Genomic DNA, 19,542 nt, shown 5'->3' with positions numbered 1-19,542 from the left:
TGATATTCCAACTAGAAAGCAAACATTTATTAGTGGCAGCATTCTGAGTATCTGCTCTTACTTTTCTCTTTTTCTGAGAGGCTAAAAGCACTTACAATTGAGACACAATCATTTGCTATTTATTATGAAGCAGGCCTACAATACAATGTGACAAAGAACTAGTTGGAAAGTTACACTTGAAAGTCAATACTTAGGGAGTTAAAAATTAGTCATTTAAGTACCGTTTCTTGCTGGATGATCCTCTGAAGGTGTCGCCTCATAATAACTGATCCAAGGAATCGCTCTAGAGGGGAGCAAAGATAGCTGCCTGCTAGTCCTGGTACAAGCCCAGGAGTAGGAGACGGCAGCAATAGAATATTCAAGGCACTGTGAGTGAGGATTGTGGGGATGGATGCAGCCCAGGAGCGTTGAGGTAGTTTACGAGGTGGAGGCATATTAGTCGGCATTGTTTGGGAACCTGATGGAAATAGAAAAGTCCTCACTTATTGAAAGTGTACAGAGTTTGACTGCAAGTTACATTTTCAATTTTTTGGTATATACAACACACAAAAAAGTAACAAAGATGACAGTCCTTGCCCTCAGAGAGCTTGCAAGGGGTCAGACTGGATGGAACTGATTGACAAAACTGAAAAGTAAATGGAGATGGGTTTGGAGGAAGACTAATAGTGGTGGTATAAAAAAAAATGTTTCATCTTGCCGGTTTCATATATTTAATGACTAATCTTTGCTTTAACTTCCCAGTTAGCTCCTCCTCAAGGGCATTTGTTGTAGGGCAACTACTACTGTAGAGGCCCAGCTATTGCTACAAAGTCAAGTAGTTACAGCCATTCCACTCAACCCATGCAGAGAATCTCAGTAATGGTAGCAACTAGTATATTAGTCCTCTTTTAATCCCCCAAGCCACAAAGTTTAAGTGCAAGCCAGCATTTTGCAACTTCATACTCAATCGATTGGCAGAAGTGATCAAAAAGTATAGTTAAAACAATCTTGCCAAGATCATTTTACCGTGTTGAAATGTGATATTTTACTATTCTTGTATACCAACATACTTTTGGATCTTCTTTGCACTAGTGCTACTATTCAGTTAACTTCTCCTCACCTTCAGCTATCAAAGGCTAAACGTTTCAACTGCTCAGTAAATAAACAAAAAATTTTCAGAACCAGATAAAAATAGATTCACTGCTAACCATAATTTGATTTGCCCTCCATTTTATATTACTTAAGACTCACACTATGCCAGAATAAATGCATATACATAGCAGACTATTACTTTACTATGAAAGGGTAGCAGATAAATAAGGAATGCCACAAAAGAGATGGAACTAGAAATAGTAACTAAATGTTTCACAATTCTAATATTGTTAAACATAACTTACTTCCAGCTCGTGGGGAATGAGAGGCATCTGGGACCGGAGAATGGAGAGAAGGATTGGCTGGTGACATTCCAGGCATGCGTGCTGCTGGTGAGGGACCAGACACTTGAGGAGATCCCGGCCAATTTCCTGCACGCTGACTAGGCGACATCATTGTGTACGGTGAACTAGGGTCTATGGTACCTGTGAAAATCCCTTGGTTATTTTTTTTTTCAAGTTTTTCTTAAATGGCAGAAACTATGGATCACTCACAATGAGTTCAGAATATTCTGAATTTCAGTGTAAAATACCAGTATGGCATATAGCATCCAATTCCTTTTACCTAATTCTCTATTTGTAGCTGTATGTAAAATGTAAGAATTTTAAAGAATTAATTTAAAATGGAAGTTTACATACATATTGCTTTGTTTTTAAATTCTATTGGTCATGGGCTAAATTCTGCAAAAAGATCTTTCCACACTGACTACTGCAGGTCTTTACCTCCCACTACTGTATGAAAGCTAGACACAGTGAAAGACAAAGGGTACAGTTTACTTGAGAAAAATGTAATTTCACTGCAGTAAAAGTTCCATAATAAAATCAATTGGTGTATGTTTCTCAGAATAAATCAGACTGTAGCATCTACAACAGACTGTTCCTCAGTTACTGACTGATATGCTGAAAAATAAAATCCACTTTCAATTGCTGGTGATTTAAGAAATAGTGGTGCTATCAAGAGCAAAATCTAACAATGTAATTATAGCAAAAGTAATTTGAATTTTCCAAATAATTCAATAACTGAAGCAAGGGGGAAGGATCAGGTGTATGTTTTTGTATACTATAAAACATCAAGACTTGGTCAACAAATGTCAAGTTAAATTGCTGGATCTCTTTAGCCTGTTATCAATAGCTTCACTTCCATGATTCAAGAGGAGTTGTTTTGCATTTAAAGATACAGGTTAAAGTAATTAAAATCTGCTGAAACCATGGCTTCTTAGTGATAGTCTAGGACTAGCTCAATTTTCTTGAGAGTAGTAAAGGATGGTTAGTGGTTGGTACTCAATTTTCAATAGCCTAGCAACACCTCAAGGTAGATGAATCCATTTGTGTAACGATAATTACCAAGAAATCCACATCAGCACAAACTGCTATTTGAAGCCAATTGCTGAACATTCATTTTTTTCACACAGTGTAAATCTCCAGACCTGAAGTTCTCTACGTAGCTCAAAAGGTGGTCTCGTCCATCAACAGAATTTGGTCCGATAAAAAAATATTACCTCATCTCAGGGGGTGAAAGAAACTTAATTGCATCTCCCCCTTAGGGGGAACAGAGGGCTGGGAGGTTGTGATGGGACAGAGTACCAGGGGGTATCATCAAAGAAGAGCAGAGGGTGGGGGAAGCCCGAGCACTGGAGACCACGTTGTCCAACCACCTGAGCACTGGGGCAGTTGGTACCACACTGACCAGGATGCCCTTGCATCCTGTGCCCCACCACAGGCCGGCTAGTGTCTTACTAGTGCACCGCATCGGGGGAGGGGAGGGAACACAGGAGAGGAGTGGCGCACACTCTCAATTTCACCTTTGCCTCACTCACACTGTATAAGTCTGTGTAGAGAAACAATATTAAGAAACAGTTTACTGTTCATATCAATATAAGGATGTACTCCTACAAGAACATACCGTGTGGGCTGGCAAAATTAGCTGTTTGTCCCATTGTTATTCCAAGGGAGGAAGGTGAAGGAGTTGGCCCAAATGATGCTGGTGATGGAGCTCTCAAAGCACCACTAGGGGAGCTTGCAGCATGAAGATTTCCTAATAAAGACACCCAGATGCAAAGAGCAATTCATTATGTATCCTACTTTTCTTTCAAAAGCTTGAGTAAATCAATAACAAAGAAAATCAGAAAAAAAACATGGTCTCAGTTTTTGGGACATGTCATACTAGCCTTGTAAAAATGTACTTTACCCCCAGAAGCTGTATCTTAGACTGCAATCAGCAATAGTACACTCTTATTGAGGAGACAGGATTCTAATTTATACAGTAACCAATCTTACTTCAAATGTTAATGTGAACTAGAAATTCTATAGTACATTCTACATGTACAGTACATGACATCTTTAGGTAATATATATAATAGTTTTCAGCAGGCACATCAACTACAATTAAGATTGTATAACAATTTCCAATTTAAGCTGTATCTTCAGAGCCTTTTGAATTTTTCACTTAATTTTTAGTCTTGACCCATGTGGAAACATTTGGAAGTAGAAAGCTAAAACAGACTTTTCAGTTTAAATGAAGATTTTGATTTGACCACATTAGGAACATTTAAAAAAATTCTATGTTATGCAAGTACAGTAAATGTCAATTATGGTTCAAGTTCATACAGAGCTCACATTTCGTGTAACTAAGACCAACCACTCTGCACATGCCTCACAAGTAACAGAAGAGATAAGTAGGAGAGAAGTATGCAATAAATCATACTATTATTGAGAATATAAAAAGCTTACATTCCATAATACTTATTGCCAAATACAGGATTGAGAACCAACTTACCTGGTGACTGTGTATGCATCATGGAAGGAGATGGGGTCACTGTGTTGTGATAGGATGTGGGTGGTGAAGTAAGAGGGTAAGCTCCCGATGCTCCTGCCTGTTTTGCAAATGGCTGAAAGTGTCAACACAGTAAAACTGAAATCTTCAGTGATTTCACCCTGAATCTGAGTACTAATATTAATAAATTCAGCAAAAAAAGTAGTTTGATAATAGATGTGTCTAATCAACCTATCACCATAGCATCCAAGTCACCACACCTTATTCAGTGCTTGCTACTTTGTTTCATGATTTTGAAGACTTCACTCTCTTCCCTCAACCCATATAAACATCTCACCCTCTTCTTCACTCCTAACAATCCAAAGACCAACAATTGAATACAGACCCTCAGTTTACTAAAAATCTTGTACTTTAGGACCACATTGTCTCCCCTCGATTACATACTCCTTTTCTGTTTTAAAAAAAAAAAAGACATGTTGAATGGTTCTCCAGAATGACAGTCAACATGTTACGTGCGCTCTATGATGCTATCTCAAAGTAAACATACATTAAAATACAAATAAATCTCCAAAGAGCCATTCCAAAGCAATATAGTATATATTAGTCTCTCTATTATTCCACCTCTCTGGGGAAGACACAGCATACATGTTCTTAAAAAGTAGAGCTAATTATGGAGAACTAAGGCAATCCAGAGTAACTTATGGTTTTATTATTTTGCCTACAATATTACCTGTTGCTGTGATTGTTGGGGTTGAAGTTGTGATATCAATGAATCCATCATGTCTCCCCCAATAGGAGAAGGAGGATTATCATCCTCATTTACAGATCGTCTTCGTGCATCCTGATTGCTATCAACAAACATGTTCAGGAATGTCTGTGGATATATTTGATTATTATAATTTATTGCAGGCCTCTAACAGCAGTTTTATACTTAGGCTACTGCTATTCATACTTAGATCAATTGTATGCGTGCTATTTATAATTCATTCTGTTATCCCTAGATTAAAATATAAATTTCTTTACTTGAAATACAATTCACAAGATCAGGAAGTCAAAGACCAAATTTGGTTACAAAGAAATGGTTCCTGTTTGCCACTCTAGCAAATTCATCCTCAAAATTCAGTAATCTTTCATACAATTTCCTATTAAAAAGATAGTAACTATTTTAAGTAACTCCAGTTTTCTATATCAGTACAGGTTTACTCTCACAAGTTCTGAGAAAATAACCCCCTTCCTGTTACGTTCTACTGGCTTATGCCACATTATTATTAAAAGATGGAAATTTTAGTCTCCAGCCCTAAAGTATAAAAATTAACTCAATGCTGGTTAAATCAAACTCAGGAAGATCTAGAACATTTGTGAAGCCATACAGCTCTCTCAAGAGGCTGACAATTTTAAAATTTTAAGGAAACTATTAACCAAGAAATAAAATAAAAAGGTATATAATAATTTCAAGTAAACATAGGAATCAACACATTCTAGTCACTGAAAAATATTTTTGATAATTCTAAATTCAGATAGGACCTTCAATTGAGATAGAGGGTTGGTTTTGGTTTTTTTGGGCAAGTGTAAAAATTATCTTTACAACAATTCCATTTTCAACTCTTACAAAGGGGTGAAGCTTTTACTTAGAAGTAGGGCTGTCAATAAATAATGCACATAACTAAGTAAAAAATAACATTAAAAAATAAATCATAGAATACTAGAACTGGAAGGGACCTCAAGAGATCATCAAGTCCCATCCCCTGCCCTCACGGCAGGAAAGAAGTACCATCTAGATCACCCCGATTAGGGATGTTAAATATGGTGTATTTGTGTAAACACGTAATCACTGATTTTTAGCAGTTACATATTTACATGCAAGGGAGCAGGGCTTAAAAGTTGGCTCCCCGCAAGCACCAACTCCTGCCTGCGCCCTTCTCCCCCACTATCTCTGATAGGGGGGCAGCAGTGCAAGAGGCAGGCGGCTCTGCAGGAGCTGGTATGCACAGGGGGCTGACTTAAAAGCTGGCTTCCTGCGTGTATGGCTCTAACCTGCCCTCCTAACCCCTGTGCTACTGTCTCTATCAGGCAGACAGCATGGGGGTGGGGGGGTGGGGGGAGACAGGCAACTCCATGGGAGCTGGTGCTTGTGAAAGCAGGCTTTTAAGCCTGCTCCCCCCAGTACAGGTCCCATCTCCCCGCCTCCATCCTGTGCTTCTGCCTCTGTGGGAGGCAGCAGGGGAGGGGGCACAGGCAGCTCCGGGAGCCAGCTTAAAAGCCAGTTCCAGCTTCCACCTTCCTTACAGCCTCTGATAGAGAGGCAGCAAGGGTGCGTGTGAGTGCGTCCCCATTAAGATTAACCAATAAACCCTGGCCATGTAAATAGCTACATACTAACATCCCTATCCCTGATAGAAGTCTGTGTAACCTGCTAAAATATCTCCAAGGAAGAAGATTCCACACCCTCCCTAGGCAATTTATTCCAGTGCTTAACCACTCTGACAGGAAGATTCTCCTCATGTTCAACTTAAACTTCCCTTGCTGCAATTTAAGCCCATTGCTTCTTGTCCTATTATCAGAGGTTAAGGAGATTAATTATGCACTTGTCTTCTCCAGCTTCTTTGTACGACTCTGAAGCAGTGCAGAACAGAGCAGTCAAACTGGACAGTCCAGTTAAACAACATTTGAGCACTTTGCTAGAGCAATGCAAAGTACCAGTAATTTATACACCAGATCAGGGGTTGGCAACCTTTCAGAAGTGGCATACCAAGATTTAACTTATTCATGGATCTGTGTGTCAGGGGGAGGAGAGGGCAAGGAAAGAGCAGAGGCAGGTTGGGTAGGGTGACCATATTTTCTGAACCAGTTGCAGCTAAGGAGAACGGTTTAATTTAAATGATGGAACAGTTCAAGCGTTTTAACTTTCTCATGTTAGTTTATCAAACTTCATTTTAAATCAAGCAAAATATTATGCACAACACAAAGGGTTTCAATGTTTTCTTTATTTACGGCAGGGGTGGGAAACCGTTTTTGGGCTGGGGATCACTGATCCACTGAACAATCAGTTGGAGACCACACAAGTGAGAAGCAAAAACTCTCCTCCACAAACTGCCAACCCTCACTGATGTGGCCCCCAACTGAGACACCTCACTCCTCTAGTGTTCCAGCCTCACAGGGTGAGGGGAAGGGACAGGAAGGACTGAGATTGAGGGTTTCCCATGGGCCAGATTTACTCTTCTGGCATGCTGGAGTTACTAGATTTTATGCAGTCCCTTAGGGCTGAGGGATACAGTGTGCAACACCGGGCTGCCAATGAGTGGGATAGCGATGAGGGTGCAGGATCTGGGCAGGAGGGGCGAGTGCAAGAGGAGTGAGGGTGCAAGGTCTGAGTGGGAGGTAGGTGCAAAAGCAGGCTGGGTGTAGAGTGTCTGGCCCAGGGTAAGGGAGCAAGAGAAAGGGAGGATGCAGTGTGTGGCTAGGAGGAAGGATGCAGGAACAAAGCTGGATGCGGGAGCAGAGTGTGGACTAGGTGTCTGACCAGGCCAGAGGGAGAGTGCAGGAGCAGGATGGGGGTAAGGTGTCTGGCCAGGAGGGAGAGCATCTAGCCAGGAAGGAGGGAGCAGGAACAAGGGAAGGTGTCAGAGCAAGCTGGGGGTGTAGGGTTTTGGCAGAGGGAGGGGACTAAGTGAGGGGACTGAGGTGTGTGTGGGGGGGGGGGGTCTGGGCATGAGGCAGGATGCTTACCTGGCTTCGTGCCCCCTTGTAGCAACTGTAACCGCCACGTGGCCCAGGGCCAGCCCTGAGGCGCCGGTGATGCTGCTATGCAGTTGTGCACCTGCCCTGGAGGTGCCACTGAGAAGCATCAGCCCCAGCGCTGCCTCCCTCCCACCACAGCCTAACCTGCTTCAGGGAAGAAGGAGGACTCTCTATTGGCTGCAAGGGGAAGGAGAAGCGGGGCTGAGCTCCCACCCTGCATGCTGCTGAAAATCAGCTCACATGCCGCTTATGGGACTCGTGCTGTAGGTTGCTAACCCCAGCTCCAGATTCTCCCTTTCATCTCCCAATATACCCTGCCCACAGCTCCAATTGCACATACCCTCTTGCACACCCCAGTTTTTCCTCTCTCCTACACCTCCCATAGATCCCTATTCAAAAGCACACCTGTCTTCCCACTCCTTCCTGTCCCCTTCCCCACTGCAGACCCCTATTTCCTCTTCAGTCATTTTGTGTACATCTTGAGGAAGAAAAATATTTATCACTTTAAGGCAAAACTTCTGTGGTCTGGGACAATAGTCTGGCAACATCAGTGGTCTGGACTAGAGAGCCCAGTGGCAGAGGTTACTGGTGGCTTGGAGTGGAGCCGGTTGGCAGGTCCATCAGGGAAGAGGAGCCCATGGGGCACTGGAGACGGCAGCTGGCAGAGCAGGAAAGCTGGCGGAGGAGGGGGAAAGGTGCAGAGCTCATGGGGACATGGAGCCGACAAGATTGCCAGGGCCACTGGAACTCTGGAAGGGCCGCTGCAGCTCACGGGGCCTGGAGGCTCGGGAGAGGAGTCCAGTGCCTCCCCCCAGTCCTCCCCTAGTTCAACAAACTCTCTTGTCTAGGACTGGTCAGCTCCTGGGGGTGCCAGACCAGGGAGGTCCAACCTGTAGTGTTCATTCTTTGCCACTAATTTTCATAACTGAAAGTTTCTGTCAACAGAAGCTGGTGCACAAAATCTTCCAAGGATTTCAGAAATTGCCCCATTAAAAATGTCTGCTATTCCCATTTCTCAATAGGAGTGAAACGCGGGTGGCCTCTTTCAAAATGGCTACTATCTCCCATGTGAGCTAAGTGAGCCATCAGATTTATGAGCAGCCTATGGCTTCATTCCCACTGAGAACAATGGGAGACTACAGGCTTTTCAAAGAGAGCAGCTCTGCATAGGCTTTTCTGAAATAGAAAATTAACCATCAGCCCCTGCTAAAGAAGTGTTCAGCTATGAATAATGGAAAAAATTACCATTAATCCTAAAAATATCTTTAAATGTAGCTTTGGTACAAGATTTCAGTGAAGTTTAACTAAGAATGAAGCCTGAAGTGTCTGCATTATTAAGATCATTCAAGAGGAAAAAAAAAGTATACACTGAAATCTGAATTTGTTGTTGGCTACGCTGAGTTAAAATCAATTTAAATGAATTGATTAGTTTTCTTGTAAACTAGGGATGTAAAATTGTGTTTAATCAGCTAATCGAATAGTTGATTACTCGATTAGTCGATAAGGGGGAGAACTGTAGAGCCACAGCACGATTAGCTCTTGGCCCCGGGAGATAACCCCACTGAGGCTCTGCCTTTTAAATATATTCAGAGCTGCCAGGTTCCCGTCGCTGCATCTCTGCTTTTGACTCTTAATGCATTTAAAAATAGAAGCACAGCATCTGGGATCAAATGTAAGACGGGACAGATGATTCCTGTCTTGCGCTTGGTCCCCCACACTGAGCCTCTGCCTCCCTTACCCCCCCCAAGGAAACAGTGCTGGGGGAACTGGCTTTTAAGACAACTTCTCCCAGCACCAGCTCTTGATCTCCACCCCTTTCTCTCGGTATGTCTACATTGCATTCCTCTTTCAAGAGAGGAATGCAAATGCAGACTAATGAAATTGCAAATAAAGCGTGGATTTGACTTTCCTGCGCTTCATTTGCATAATTGTGTCCGGGTGCTATTTTGAAATAACTGCGTCTAGACAGCGTTTCTTTTTTCGAAATAGGATATTTCAAAATAGCGCCCGGATGCGATTATGCAAATGAAGGGCAGGAAATTCAAATCCGTGCTTCATTTGAAATTTCTTTCACCTTCATTTGCATTCCTCTCTCGAAAGAGGAATGCAGTGTGTAGACATACCTTCTGTGATAGAAGCAGCAGGAGAGGGGAGGGGAAAGCAACTAATCAAGACACAGCTCGACTATGTAACATGCGTATGCTTATCGACTAGTCGCTTACATCCCTATTTTAAACCAGAAAATTCTGCACTCAAAAAGAGCAAGTGCTCTGATTTTTTACATATATTAGCTTCAGTGAAAAGCTCATCACAACAGACACAATGGAACGACGAATGATGCTTCCATTACATTCCAGAAAACATAATTACCTTTAGACCTGGTGCAGGATAAAAACCTTCAACAATTTTACTATTGTCAAAAAGGCTATATGCTCCGTCACGGATTGCCACCACCCCACGGCTCCGGCAGTAGATGTCAATGCAGTACATATTCCGAAAAGCCAGCCTGATGTGTGTGGGTGACTGCGGCAGGATTGAGAAACATTGATAAGCAATGTTGATGCGGTGAGTCAGCCCTAGCATTGGCACAGTCGGAAGTTTGTTGATGGCAACTAATGGAGCCTGAGTATCAAACAATACCTGCAAAAGAACAGATATTGAGATATCAATTAGCTTCCACAATCAATCACAAAGTCTGTTTTTAAGGGAACCAGACCTAGTCTACACTACAAACGTCAATGCAAAGTGGCTTACCTTGACCTAGCTGTGTATGTTATGTTTGTCTCCCAACAACATAACTGCCCTGTTACAGCGACACATGAATACTCCCTCCCTGAATCAGCGTCAACGTACTCCGAAAAATACAGTGGGAATGTAGACACAATGTTATTTATGTTGACCCTAACAGTCCTCCAGCAGCAATCCCACAATTCCTGACACTGACTGCTCTGGTCACAATTGTGAACTTCATTGCCCAGAGATCACAGAGACTGGAAAGTCTCGCTCACCTTGAAGCATGAACATTTTGAAAATGTTTTTTTCCTGACTGTCCATTTTGCAAGCTGTGTGCCACTTTCCAAACACAATGCCAGCTACGCATTCCAAACATGCTTCAGCTTAGAATCAACAGGCGATATTGGATCTCCTGGGACTGTGCGAAGAAGAGACTGTGCGGACACAGCTACAAACCAACAGCAGAAACATGGACATCTACAAGCAGATTGCACAGGAGTTGCAGGAATAGGGGTAAACAAGAACCAGCAGTAGGACCGTATGAAAATGAAGCAACTATATCAGGTGTATCAGAAGGCCAACAGTCGATCCAATGCCAAGCCACAGACCCTACTGGATCCAGCAGCCCTTGCCCACGGCCAGCCCCAGCCACTGGGAACAGAGGCTGCTCCGACAGCCCATTTGTTCCGGCCCGGGATGGCCACGGGCAGAGGCTGCTTTACAGCAGCCTCCCCTACTTCACGCCCCCTCTGATAGAGGCAGTAGTGCACGGGAGGGCAAGCAGCATTGTGGAGATGGTGCTGGGGAATATCAGCTTTTAAGCAATTTCTCCCCATCACCGGCTCCTGTTTCCCCCATCCCTACTGCCTGGGGGGGGGGGGGGGGGAGCGGGAGCAAGCTAGTTGTCGAGTAGTAAATTCAACTACTCGCTTACATCCCTAGTGTCTGCTTGCAGCTTTTTAAACATCTTTTTGCTCTTAAAAATGCAAGCACCTTCTCTGACCAGCCAACACTTATGATGATGAAGTATTTCCAGTGACTCATCAGTGCTTGCAAAAGCATTAAAAAAACAGTCCCTTTTGTTGATGTACTCTTGGGCAAGGTGGTCTGGTGCCCAACTAGGGATGTGTGCACTGTGTATTGTAGGGATGTAAGCGAGTGGTCAAGTCAATTACTCACTACTTGCATCCCACCATGAATACAGACTGCTCTGGCAACAGCCCCTGTCCACAGGGTCAGGGGCTCCCAGCATAGACAAAGCCTCAGAAGAAAAATCAAATAATGGAGTATAATGAGCCCTGACATATTATCTACTCTTCCCCAATAAACAAGAGCCATCTCTAATTTATTAAGGCCCAGATTCTGATACCCTTGGAGGAAAAAACCCTCAAAGATCAGAATCTGGGCCTTAGTTATCATAAAATTTAGAAAAGTGTAACTTTTCATAAAGAAAAATAAAATACAGTTACCTGTAATAACTGGACCACATTTGGTGTTTTATTGAACATCTCCTGGAGTTGGTGTAGGATAGTATTATGACAGTTACTGCAACCTGAATTTGGGCCAACTGTTCCCAAGGATATGTGGAATTTTTGATGTATGGAATTCCACTGAATACTGATCTATAATACCAAAGAAGAACGCACAATCTTTAACTGAAATAAAACAATCATATCAGACTGCAAGTTGTGAACCAGAAACAGGAGATTACACATACATACATATAAAAGTAATTGAAGTCAAAACGCCATGCAGAAAGATAGCACAGTTTTCTAAGAAAGTGTATTTTGTATATCTAGGAAATCCCCATGAGGAAAATTAGTGAGAGATGGGGAGAAAAAAGGCAACTAAAGAAACAAATTAGGCTATTGCCGTTAGCGTGTTACTCAGAGTATATCTGCTCTAAGCAGCTTTTAACAACAAGGCTGTGTCGACAAAGCCACGTTGCTAAAAGTCATCATGAGTGAGCGCAGTGTGTCAGCACTTTGGCCAACAAAATACATCTACCCCAACAAGCAACTTTCACTTTGTCGGCAGAAACTGGCATTCACATTTCAACTTGCTACAGAAAAACTGTGTCATTCATGGGGGAAGGAAGATGTTAAGCAAGTGTAAACATAGCCTAAAAAAATCGGAAGTTTCATATGTAGGGCCAAATTTTGTATCTGCAATTTAAAAACAATCCACCAATGTGGATCCCTGCAGATATAAACCAGAATCTGCAATTTGCAAGGTTCTAGATAAAAAATTTGTGTCTGCATCTGTATCTACAAAAATGAGCTGCGGATATAAAGTGAATATCCATGGATTTGCAGGACACTACTCATCAGTTAAAAAGAGGTGAGATAAAGAATCCAGGTCTTGAGAAACAGATCACTTCATTATCAACAAAACACATGTATTGGTAAAGTTATAGGTGTCTCACCACCACTACACCAAGATGCTATGATGGGTCAGGCCAATGTGTAGTTGCAATACCATGCACAATCTAACATGCTATTTGTGACATTTAAGGGAAGTAACTATCACAATTAGTTGTTCCCTATAATTTTTTCCCACACATTTGGAATGAATTTTGTTATGTGCACCAATAAGAAAGTGATGTGTGACATCACCCGCATATTGGTGGGGCTGAGTGGGTTAGAGTATGACTTCAGACAGGAGACCCCTCCCATGACTGGTGGTGAGGATAAGGGCAGTGCAGCCACGCTGCCAAGAGGAGTTGCTGTGCGAGGCACTAGCTCCCTGATGCAACAGGACCACACCCCTCTCCAAAGGCTGCAGTGGCTCTTGGGACTAGATCCCACTGAGATTTGCAGTCTATCCAAAGCAGATGTTTGTATTCGAGCAGGGCTCTAGCCACGTGGCACTGAAATAGTCCGCAGCAAAATGAGAAAACATTTACATGATTCCTTTTTAAATTAAAAGTGGAAAAAAATATTGAATTTCAGAAGTTTTGTCAGAGCCTTAATTTTATTTTTGTTAAGAGAGCACTCCAACATAACTGTCCTCCTAGCATTTAACATTCTAATTATGTAAATATTTAGGCATCCCGCAAATTAATGATGGCCTAGCATGCATTACTTACAGCTTCCCTGCTTTACTTAATAAGAATTCTTTCCTGTTCTTTAAATGAGGTGGAGGAGCTTTTTGCTTAAAATTCCAAAAACTCTGAACCTATATAATTTAATTTCAAATGTAGCCTTAGAATTGACTAAGAGTTACTTACTGAGCTTCCCTTGGTAGTTCCATAACAAAGGATTAGCTTGCGATAGTTGTAGACTCGGACCTCTGAGAACACATTTAGGTGGTTGGGTATTTCTTTTCAGGAAGAGAAAAAAAGTGCTAGGATGAGAAAGCTTACATATTTACATAAGATGCACTAAAAGTGTAACAGTAAAAGAAAATATTTTTGTACCTGGCAAAGACCGTGCAAACTCCAGTACACATTCATATAGCCGAGCAATACTGTTCCAATCATTGAGGAACATCTCAACAACTTTTCGACCTCCGACTGGTTCAGACAATTGGTTTTCGTAAGTCAGGTAGACATGACGGGTTGGCCCTGCAGTGTCAGTAATGATTGGCATTTAATAGGGAACGTAAAGAAAAAGGAGTCAAATCCGCAAAAAAGATTTCTGCAAAACTAACCTTGCTCTCTGGAAGATGTGCTGTTAAGCGGACAATTTGCAAATATCAGTTCAGCAACCCACGTGCGGTTATTTCTACCTTGCAATCGGAAAGTGCAATCAAGAAGAGACCGGTCTAGAGCTTTCTGGGTTTCTTCACTTGTACCTTTACATGGAGGAATTCTGCCCATGAAGAAAAGAGTGCGCAGTTGTATACATTACAGTTCCATGAGTGCAGAATATATATGTTGAAATATTTTCCAGAATGACACTGCAGAGCATTGAATGGAAGAGAGCTGGGACTGGAGAAATTAAGCCAGGTACTTTCTTTCAAGAACTGTAGAAAAGTATAGTATCTTGCAATACAAGTAAATTATATGCAAATGCTACAAAACATTGTTAGATAAGGGGGTAGATCAACCTCCAACAGATCTACCATCAAATTGCTGTCAAAATAAGTACTTTGAAGGGAGCTCAACTCAGCCCTCCTGGCTCAAAGAACTTTACTCATGAGCGGCTTCTATAGAAAAAGTTGCTAAATAAAGTCTTTGTAGGAGTGTAGTGTCAGCTTTGAGCCTTTATTACCCAGCCTTCAAATTGGGATTCAGTTTCCCTTTTAAAATACATTTTCATTCTAAAGCCAATCTAACAAACTCGGATAATATTTTAATTCCCAAAATTATATTCATACACCAAATATTGATGACCAAATTCAGAGAGACCACTAGAAAAGCCATTCCCAAATTATGGGTCACGACCTCCAAAAGGGGGTCATGACACATTTGAAGATGCAGTGATCCCTACTGTGAGGAAGAGGACACTTTGTTCCACACAGCATGACTTGACATGTATGGTTCACATGAAATCGCAACACATGGAGGATATCATTTTTGCTCTACAAAATGGCACCCTCCACACAGCATGACTTCACATGCACAGCACTACTAGGTACCTGCCAGCCCTGCTCTGGGATAGCCACAGCACGTAACCTCTGGAGAGGACCAGGCCCACCACAGAGAGGGGCTGCGAAGGATGAAGCTTACTGGTTAACCTTTTACATCCCTAAGTAAAAGCTGCACAATTCTAGGTAGACATACTTATACCAGTATAAAGGTGCTTTATCAATACAGTTTATTTCCATTACAGCTATATGAAAAGGTTACGTTAGACAAGCGTATTTTTAGGATGGATATTAACCCTCCCATTTCAGGGCATAAGCTAGACCAGGACTACTCAACACGCGGCACATGACCTGTTTGTTTGCAGCTCGCGGTGAGGTTTGGGTTCACGTGGGGCTCAACACGCAGCCCATGGGTGGAAGCCAAAACAAAAAAGTAGTCAATATAATGGTCTTCTGTTGATATGCGTTTTAGTAATTAAATTCCTGTTCTGTCATAGGTGGAAATTGGGTAAATATAACATTTTATTAATATCAGCAGAACTGACTTAAATGGGGCCTGAGTGTTGTGTTGTCTTGCATTCATCTTTGTATTCATGCCCGTCAGTGAGAAAGAAGCTATTTGAATATATAGTTGCATCTATATGCAACCACACTTAAGTTGCGGCCCTCGGCATGTGCTGTGAGTGAGTATCATTGTGGCTCTCTGGGCTTCCGAAGTTGAGTAGCCCATAGCTAGGCAGTAACTGAGGGAGCTTAAGAAGCAACTTGCCCTACAAGCAGTTTCTCTCTTCAGGATTCCTAGCACCTTCCTCAAACAACTGGTATTGGCCACTGTGAGAGATGGAACACTGAACCAATGTACCACTGGCATGACCCAATACAGCAATTCCTATGTCCATGGCTCAAGCCATGACTACATCTGAGAACTCTCTTCAGGAGCTATCACTACAGAGGTCACCTGGAGATACCTGAACTAGCTGTCTTTAGATATTAGGATCTGGGGCTACTAGTGAATATTCTCAGTGAAAAGCCCTCTGCTTATAAATTAAGTTTCCCTCCAGTGGTTAACTATATCCCAAGTCTGTTGACCTTCAGGACACAATATCAGGAACTCTGTTTAATAATCAAGGTTTTGCTTGAAGACATGTGATTTGAGATGTGAACAAATAATAACTGTTGCTTTCTACAGAACATCCCTTTTCTTCCACTTATCAACAAAGATAAATTATGTTAATTTCTGTGTGCCTCAAAATATGAGGAAGGGCATACTGTTCAACTCTACAAAACGAAATGAAAAAAGAAGTACAGTTCCAGAGAACTATAGGCTGCTATATTAAATTAAATTAAATTAAATTTATTTATTTATTTTATATTAAAGCCTTCATCTGGCAGAGGATGAGACGAAGGCTGGTAAGAACTATGGGCTAGCTGCATCAGTATAATTCACGTTTCTGGAAAGAGAGGTACTATGAAACCTCCCAAGCCAACGTTCTAACCTCCTGATTGCTGACAGACTCCTGCATAGATACTAGTGTCTACCCATAGATGCGGATATCCGTGAATAGACATTGATCTTCAGGGCCCTACTCCCAAGAAACACTGTGGCCAATGGAGAGGAACATGGTACCCCCGTTCCCAGGAGCCAACATATCCTAACAAGCATAGCTGTACCGCTCCTAGCCACATCTCGTCAGTGGGTTGTCTCCTGGCAGGGCTGGGGGCAGTATAGTCACACTACTGGGCGGAGCTGTGGCACGACGGCTGGCTCCCTGGAGCAGTGGGACCACATTCCTCTCCCCACTTGTCAGCGTCTCTTGGGAGTCAAGTCCTGTGGGTCAGCAGATACCAACGTCTATCTGTGGATATTTGCATCCACAGGTAGATATTTGTGTCCACGCAGGGCTCTACTAACAGATACTCAGGGAATGCGGGACACAGGCTATTTCAGGTTGAACTTAGGGTTGAACTCCTAAAATCCAGGACTCTCTGATCCAGAAACATCTGTGGTCCAGCAGGACCATGAATATTGTTGGACCAGAGAGCTCCGGCTGTCCAGGTTCAAAAGCACAGCTCGGGCTAGCTGGTGGTGGGGAGCCCAGCCCCGAATGGAGAACACAGACCTGGCCTGAGTTGGCAGCCAGTTGCACGGCTGGCAGTGGGGACCTCAGCCTGGCCCAGGCTGGAGTCAGCTGAGAGCGCAGCCTGGGCCAGCGCCATAGCAGGAGAGGGATGATGCAGTGGCCCTGCTGGGACTGGAGGCAGCAGAGCTGGCCCCTGTCTGGAGCTGGCATGGTGGGGGGATGCAGCCCCAGCCAAGCCTGGCATGGTGTGGGGCTGAAGATAGCGGCAGGAGGCAGGGAGCGCAGTCCCAGCTGGGAGCAGCTCCTACATCCAGGTAGGGAACCTTGACTTCCCCTCATCCAGAAAACACTGTTGTTTGGGACCACTCAGGTTCCAAGGGTGCTGGACAAAGGAGGTACAGCATGTAGTATAATGGCAAATCCTGCCAACGGTAATAACAGAAAATGCTAAGTTAGCAAGCTACCATTCAGACAGATCTGTCTGGAACAAGGAAGGATAGATCATTTCTTATAGCTTCTGTGCATTTGTTCAGGTCTGGAAGAGACAGAAATTTTAATGTATTGGGCCCCTTAGCTGGTCAATACCCACCTATAAACCAGACACAAGGATTGGCTGTTCCAACCATCAAGGGCAATAAATCCTCTTTCTACTCTTTCCCTCCCCACTCCAGGCCACATACCTCCCCAGTCAGGATAAGATAAACCATTAAAATGACAATGCGTTTCAAAGTTTAGCGTTGCAAGGTATCAAACTCTTCAAATGCTCTTTTTTCCTAATACTGTTCATGTACTTGATAAAATGAAAGGTGTAACAATATCTTACTTTAATAAACGTATAGCATGGCTGAAGCCATCTCCTTCTACCTGTACTCCTTGATGTGGAATCTCCATATTAGATAACTAAATAAAAAAGAAGATGTTATTAAGTTATCATAGAATCCTAGGGCTGCAAGAGACCTCAGGAGGTCATTAAGTCCAACCCCTGCCCAAAGCAGGACCAACCCCAACTAAATCATCCCAGCCAGGGCCTTGTCAAGCCAGGACTTAAAAACCTCTAAGGACGGAGATTCCATCACCTCCCTAGGTAACCCATTCCAGTACTTCACCACTGCTCATAACAAACTCACTCAAAGGGGGAAAACATGCACCTTCTGCAAGTGTGCATTTTGCTCTGAATGAGTTTCACATTCTAAGCATAGAAAATTGAGATAACTGGCCAGCACACCATGCTCTTTTGTCTTCTTGACATCCTATTCTCTCCCCTTTTCTCTCTTCACTTTCTCCTGACCAGCTGGAATAGGAGGACTGAGTTCTAAAGCACTCAGTGTCCCGCCTCAGTTGGCCCATACAAACAGATTCTGAGCATCGGCCAGATGTGCATTTCGAATGGAAGGTATAGAGAATGAGAGGGGGAACAGCATGCAGAAATGTCTGCAGACAGGTCAGCTCATGGTCCCACATATAGACAGATCCGTTTATACTAAGAAATCCTAGGAAAATTTTAATCTTGTAACACTTACCTCCATACGAAGTCCTATAAATGGCATATTTGTATCACACATTGCTACTAGATGAGCTAGGACTTTATTGAAGGCACACATTTCTCCAGACCGTTTTGGTTTCTTAGATTCTACAGAACATGGATCACCAGACAACTAAAATTGAAACAGAGAAAGATGGTATGTATTAGCACATTTGGAAAACTGATCAAGATCAGTGTTCCCTGTAGGGTGTGTGCTTGTACGGTCACTCAGGAGAGATTCAAATGCTGCCCAGATAATTAGCAGAGTAGCCATAGCTAGGGTTTTTGTTTCTGCTGTTGGTGCACATTTACATGAACTTTGGTGCATATACAAAAATGTATTCTGCACAAAGATAGAAAAATCCTCACATGGATGGAAAAGGTTAGAGAGAACAATGACCAAGAGCCCCTTAATTTTATCATCTTTCATACAAATTAACACATTTTTAATTAGAAATTTTGCGCTAAATTACTCCATAACCTCAACTCATAGTTCTATCTAGTCACCCTTTCTTATAAAATACCTCCCTAAAAAACCCTTTACATACATGCCATCAATCCTAACATCAGGCACCATAGGCAAAGACTACTTTAAAAAGTAAACAGTTAAAGTTTTATACATTTAAAAGCCTAACTTCAGGGTTACAAGACTAGAGCAAAGGGGGGGGGGGAATTACGGCCCATGGGTCACACCCAGCCCACAGGGCCCCCTTCTGCCTGGTTCCTATGCTTTCAGGGAGGCTGGCCCCTTACCTCTCTCATTCTGCCCCCCCTTCTCCACAGCCTCAACTCACTGTGCCTCCAGAGCTGATGCTTTGGGTAGCCTGGCTGTGAGCTCTGCTGGGCGGTGTGGCCATAGCACCACTAGCCCTGTTGCTCTGGATGGGGAGCAGAGGAGGTTGGATAAAGGGGAAAGCGTTCCTCGAGGAGCATTTGGGGGTTGGACCACACCTGGCTGTTTGGGGAGGCACAGCCCTCCCTTAACCTTTCCTACCCAGCCCTCCATACAATTTCAGAACCTCAATGTGACCCTCA

At 42.9% G+C, this 19,542-nt stretch overlaps 1 protein-coding gene across 2 annotated transcripts in view; it reads right to left on the bottom strand.

Moving 5' to 3' along the window:
• Positions 1-19,542, bottom strand: part of MED14 (mediator complex subunit 14) — a 59,364-nt gene that overhangs the window by 10,763 nt on the left and 29,059 nt on the right. The window contains exons 15-26 of one of the 2 annotated variants that reach the window (XM_075913119.1): positions 18,506-18,640; positions 17,809-17,885; positions 14,026-14,186; positions 13,793-13,939; positions 13,604-13,695; positions 11,844-11,996; positions 10,012-10,281; positions 4,634-4,777; positions 3,907-4,003; positions 3,034-3,165; positions 1,377-1,556; positions 222-457 (exon numbers count right to left, since the gene is read on the bottom strand). In XM_075913119.1, coding sequence (XP_075769234.1) covers positions 222-457; positions 1,377-1,556; positions 3,034-3,165; positions 3,907-4,003; positions 4,634-4,777; positions 10,012-10,281; positions 11,844-11,996; positions 13,604-13,695; positions 13,793-13,939; positions 14,026-14,186; positions 17,809-17,885; positions 18,506-18,640 — 1,824 coding nt within the window. Of the gene's footprint in view, positions 1-221; positions 458-1,376; positions 1,557-3,033; positions 3,166-3,906; positions 4,019-4,633; positions 4,778-10,011; positions 10,282-11,843; positions 11,997-13,603; positions 13,696-13,792; positions 13,940-14,025; positions 14,187-17,808; positions 17,886-18,505; positions 18,641-19,542 lie in introns of both variants that reach the window. The other variant, XM_075913110.1, reaches the window with a different exon arrangement.

Source organism: Pelodiscus sinensis, chromosome 1 (assembly GCF_049634645.1).
Source record: "Pelodiscus sinensis isolate JC-2024 chromosome 1, ASM4963464v1, whole genome shotgun sequence".
NCBI lineage: Eukaryota > Metazoa > Chordata > Testudines > Trionychidae > Pelodiscus > Pelodiscus sinensis.
This window is presented reverse-complemented; position numbering and strand designations above follow the sequence as displayed.